This window comes from Belonocnema kinseyi, chromosome 8 (assembly GCF_010883055.1).
Source record: "Belonocnema kinseyi isolate 2016_QV_RU_SX_M_011 chromosome 8, B_treatae_v1, whole genome shotgun sequence".
NCBI lineage: Eukaryota > Metazoa > Arthropoda > Insecta > Hymenoptera > Cynipidae > Belonocnema > Belonocnema kinseyi.
The window spans coordinates 71,509,938-71,515,937 of NC_046664.1; the positions used below are offsets into that span (position 1 = coordinate 71,509,938).

At 29.0% G+C, this 6,000-nt stretch overlaps 1 protein-coding gene across 1 annotated transcript in view; it reads left to right on the forward strand.

Moving 5' to 3' along the window:
- The window catches only part of LOC117178237 (angiotensin-converting enzyme-like), a 40,012-nt gene that overhangs the window by 20,907 nt on the left and 13,105 nt on the right, over positions 1–6,000 (forward strand). Inside the window, exons 7-8 of the mRNA XM_033369565.1 lie at positions 233–758; positions 4,597–4,851. Of these exons, the coding sequence (XP_033225456.1) occupies positions 233–758; positions 4,597–4,851 (781 nt within the window). The remainder of the gene's footprint in view (positions 1–232; positions 759–4,596; positions 4,852–6,000) is intronic.

A 6,000-nucleotide genomic window follows, 5' to 3' on the forward strand; every position in this document is an offset into this window, starting at 1 on the left:
TAAATACCAAAACGCGATTTTCAAAAATCCATTTTAAAAAACTAAAATGAATTCTTCCAGTTCGTTTGTGGGATATTAACTGCATAAAATAAATGTTCCAGCAAATATAAAAAAATATATTACGAAAAAATGCAGTTAACAGGCTTAGAATACGGACCCTTCATTCATATTTCATAGTATTTTTTATTAATTATTCTTCTAAATATATGCATTTATTTCTTTTCTTTTGCAGAATATGATGCGCTGAAAATGTTCAAACTAGCAGAGTCCTCTTTCATGTCGATGAACATGAGTGCGATGCCTAAACTTTTTTGGAAGAATTCTCTTATGGTAAAGCCAACTAATCGAGAAGTAGATTGTGAGTCCAATGCTTGGGAATTTAGTGACGGTAAAGATTTTAGAGTCAAAGTGTGTACCGAAATTAACTCAGAGAGTCTTGAGACTATTCATCATGAAATGAGCCACGTTGAGTACGACTTCCAACTCAAGGATCTACCTGCAATCTTGAGAGATGGTACAAATCCAGGATTTCATGAAGGAATTGCAGATGTCATGGGTTTAAGTGTTTTGACACCTGGTCATCTGCAGAAAATAAAGCTGCTGAAAAAATATACACCTGACAAGGAAGCTTCTTTGAACCATTTGTATCGGATGAGTCTGGAGAAAGTAGCCTTTCTTCCTTACACTTACATCATGGATCTCTGGCGATGGGACATTTTTAGAGGAAAAACTACTAAGAATCACTACAATTGCCAGTGGTATGTATATTTTTTTAAGTAATGGCTTCTTTTTTCATGTTAAAAGCATTATAAGATTGATGCTTGCAATTTCAGGAATCACAAATTCTTATTGAAAACTTTAAGAGCACCAATTCTAGGTCTCGTAGTCCAATAATTGGCATGCCAGAAACTAAAGAGTCAGTTAAACAGTCATTTTATCTACACGGTTGGAAATGTTCGAAAAATTCCTGTACATTTAAGATACTAAGCTAACTAAAATTTACGATTAGGTTGCTGAAAACGAAATTAAGTAACTTTATAGTAAATTTACTAAATTTTTATTTAAGTTCAGAAGCGGTTTTTGAAAATTATAAACAGTTACCTAAAATTACTAAATGTTCAGGGAAATATAAGTGATGGATCCGCGGTCTAAACCTGTTAACTGTAATTTTTTTTTAATAAATTTTTTGTATTTTCTGGAACATTTGATATATGCAGTTAAGATGCCGCAAACGAAACGGCAAAATTCCTTTTAGTTTCTTTTTAAGGGATTATTGAAAAACGCGTTTTGGTATCTAGAGCATAGGACGCTTTCACGTCATCGTCGATGTTTTTGTCTACAGATCGCTGTAAAGACGAAGACGAGCCACGCTTACCGATAACTAACACTTATCAAATTTTTGCTATAACCTTTTTGAAAGTTTTACAAGGACATATATGTTTGACATGCAGTTTCAAACATTTTCACATATAAAACTTGCCCACAGCTTGAAAAACACCGCAGAAAAATACGAGCTCAGGAAAAGTAATAGAAAATCAGCGGTGGAACATTACAGATAACAGGTATGGACCGCTGGATCCCTTGTAGATAACATACGAAAAGCTTTCACTTTTCATATAACGTTCAATTTTAATTCAAATAGTATAAAACTAACGTGTATTATTTTTCTCTCGTAAATGAACAAAAAACCATACAGAGTTTGAACAAATATTTAAAATTGCAAAAATAACAACGATTTTCCTTTGCCGCGTGAAATTCTTGAAATGTCAGTTAACAGGTTTAGACCGCGGATCCTTCAGGTTTTGTTAACGGAAAGAAGTGCGCAGTCGCATGCGCACTCCTCGCTTCTCGAATGCGTTTATCTAGCAGACGAAACATCGCGGTTCGGTGTCAGTAGTAATGGGCACGTTCGAGAGATTTTGTTATGATTTGTTACGGAAGGGGAGTACTTTATTCACGCAAATAATTGTTCGGAACATCACACGCCAAACGAACCTAGCATAAAAAACGAACATAGCTAACAACAATTTTTTTTAAATCAGTCAATTTTATTAGTCAGGGAAAAGTCAGCGATTTTAAGAACAAAGATCGTGTAAAAGTCTAAGAATTCCTATAGCTTTAAACTATCAAGTAGAATGAATTGGAAATTTTTTAAAATTTTAATTTGAAATTGTATTATTTTGTTTAACAAAAGGTTCTGCGTTAAAAATGTACAATTCTAGCATTCAGGTATTTGAATATTAACATGGTCAGGGAAAATAAAAAATTGCTCAATGGGAAATTAAAGAAAATTAAAAATAAAGTTTTGCGATAATAGTAATTTGTTTACCTTGTATTTATATTTATTTTCTTTGTATTTGCTTCCGCCACGAGATTACGTTTTCAGATATAAATTTTATTATCTGTTTCAAAACTCAAAAATTTTGTTGAAAAGACATCCATTTTGGTAATAAAATTAATTTTTGTGTTGAAAAATCGTCCTTGTGGGGTGAAAATTCAATTTTTGTGTTGAAAATTCATCTTTTCAGGTTAAATATTCAACTAGTTTCAAATAAACTTAATTTATTTTCAAAAAATCATATTTTGATGGAAATAGCATCTTTATTCGATAAGTATTTAACGGTTTAGTTTAAAATTCAAGAATTTTGTTGTAAAAATTCAACTGTTTCGTTTTTAATTTATATTTTTGAGTGGAAAATGCAACTATTCTCATAGACAATTTCTTTTTCGTATAAAACTCATATTTTGATGCGGAAAAGTCAAAGTGAAATCTGTTATGGATGAAAATTCAACTATTTATTTGATAATTTGTGTTTTTGATTTAAAAGTTCATCTGTATTTTTTAAAAATTTCATCTTTCTTGGGCAAAAATTCTACTGTTTGTTTTAAAGCGAATTCAAGCGATTCAAATTTTTGTGAAAATCTTGGTTGAAGCACTTTGTTAAGAAATCATTTTTTTTTGAAAAATTCATATTTTAGTTGAAATTTTATTTCTTTGGTAGAAGGTTTAACTATTTTGCTACAAATTAATTTTTTGCTGATAATTAAATTTCTTACGAAAAAATTACATACGACTAATATGTGTAAAAATTATAGTAACACTATATACGAGCCAAGTTTATATGTAAATAAGTAATATGTTATATCTAATATACTCAATGCATCAAACGTTAAAAAAATGTTATCATAAAAGATGGGCTTTGATTATATATTTGATACAATGTATTAACTTCAGTCATATTTTCTTGCCATGTATATTCTCAGACAAATATTATTGACTGCATGTTTTATATTAAAATTAATGACCCGAAAAATAATTGTTAACCTCTTGAAATTTCCAGTTACAGTTTGTGAAAATTCCTCAACTGTAACATAATTTGCTGAAACATGTGACTGTAATTTTATGCAGTTACCGTTGCTGAGATTTCTGTTACAGTTTAGGAAAATTTATAAAGGGTTTCTGCATAAAGCTTTAGTAACGCGTCCCTGAAAATGCCTACAGAAATTTCTAACAGTGAATAAATTATAGAAAGGTGCCAAAAATTATGGCGTTGGGGGGGGGGGGGAGAACATGGTCTTACCCTACACTTTCAATTTTAATTTGTTTTGCAAAAGGTATACCAAAAATTATTTTACATTTAGGAATGTGGCTATTTTAGACCTCTGACATTCGATCTATCACTGGAAAATGATAATCGGGATGTTGCATGGAATGAAATAAAAATATATTTTGATTCTTTAGTAGCTTATTATTATATTCGAAGAAGAAAGACTTTTTTATTAAATGAGAAACATGTTCGTTTTTTAGAAATAAAGTTTGAATATTGCTTCCATATGCGGCATTTTTCGCTAAACGCATAGATTGGATATATATATATATATATATATATGTGACGTCAGTATTCGCGGGAAAATTCAAACTACCTAAGTTATGCAAATTAAAAGAAAAGTAAAAATGGTTTCTAAACATGAATTTCATTGTACAAATGTCTCTAAACGGTTCTTATGTATTATTATCAAATAATAATTATTAATAATTACAAAGAAAAGAATTTAAAGTTTGTCCAAATAGCTTCTGCCCATTGCCGACCTGTTTGTGTGTTTTGCTACAAATCTACCTTCTTTAAGGAATTCTGTAATTTCCAAATACATTCTTTCTTTAAACCTATGCCTCACTCGATTTGGCTTTTATTTTCGATTTCTCGTTTTTAGCGTTTTAAGGCATTGATAGGTTAGCTTAGTTAATCAGCTGGATCAGCTGTCAAGAAGAAAGCCGCGTCGGTCGCGAAACCTGATTGGTCAAAATTTTGAAAAGCAAAATGACGGCTAAAGTTGTCTCAATGGTGATTAGTTGTATATTTTATTGACGTCACATCTGTTTGAATGTGACCAAATAGATTAAACTAGACATTTTTTTGTTTGTTTAAGTATTATAAACCTAAATATTTTTTTCTTTTCTTTATAACGTTATTCACTACTTCAATTTTCTAAAAATATGTCTATCTCATTTCATGCAACATCCCTATTAACATCAAATCATGTATAAAAATATGTTTTTTAAATTTACAAGTTGTTTAATTTAAATATAATTTCTAGGTGGAAGTTGGTGGAAGAATATCAAGGAATAGAACCTCCAGTTGATAGGAGTGAAGAGGATTTAGACCCAGTATCCCAATATCACGTTGCTGCAGATTATGATTATTTAAGGTACTTTGTTGGCCTCATCATTCAGTTCGAGTTTCATAGATCTTTGTGTATAGAAGCTGGAGAATTTCAGCCCAAAAATCCAAAAAGTAAACCTCTTCATGAATGTGACATAACTGCTAGTAAGAAGGCTGGAAATCTTTTCAAGTGAGTATCCATTTTCGTTCATTAAAATGATTAATAAAGAAGTCTAAACTTCTTTTCTCTTAAAATAATTTGGAACTTCATTATAGCGTGAAATTACAGAAAAGAGAGAAACTTTTCAATCATCAAGAATTTATTATACAAAATATAAAATATAGAACTCAGCGAATTTGTAGGGCTTGTTTAAATGTTTCAGAATTCCACTTTCAAGTGTATAATTTAAAACTAACTAGAATAATTTGAATCATTACATAGTTGCTACAAAATCCGAATTTATAAACTATCGTACTTTCCCTAAATTTGCTCTGAAAATTCTAAATTTTTATTTTAGATATGAAAGCATCCTTACACCTAGGATATCAATAATATCGAAAGTACATTAATTTAAACAAAATAGTTGTGTTTACAACTAATAAAGATCAATTTTTACCAAATATGGAAGGATTACATTTTTAGTAAAAAATTGAAATTTCCATAAAAAAATGTTTCAACAACATAGTGAAATTTCTTTTCGAACAGATAAATTTTCAATCAAGATTACATTTATATCAAAAAAAGATAAATTTTCTACAAAAAATGGAATATTTTAGTTTTCAGTTAACGAAATGAATTTTTAAATGAACTAATTAAATAACCGAGAAAATAAATTTAAAAGAAAATAGTTGAGTTTTCGACCCAAAACAAATTATCGACATAAAAAACAAGTTTTCAGCGAAAAAAAAATTTCAATTAAAAAATATAAATTTTCAACTGAAAACAGAAGAGTTAAATTTTCAGCCAAAACACCAAATAAATGTTTAACCAAAAACTAATTTTTAAGAAAACATTTCAATTTAGAAACAAAGAAATTAATTTTTTACTAAAAAGATAAAGTTACAAAGGGTGAGATTATGTTTTTTAAAAGACGAATTTTCAGAAAAATAGTTAAATTTTTCACATAAGCAAATTCATTTTAAACTTGAAATAGAACGTGGAACACGTTTCTAGCTTCAAAAATTAATGAAATAATTGTCAAAAAAATAGCTAAATTTTGAAGAAAAAAAAGTTTTTTGACTAAAATTATGAATTATAAAGCAAAAAAAAGTTGAATTCAACCAAAGAAAAAGAAAATTTTATTAAAATTTATTTAATTTATGGGAACTCATGGAAATT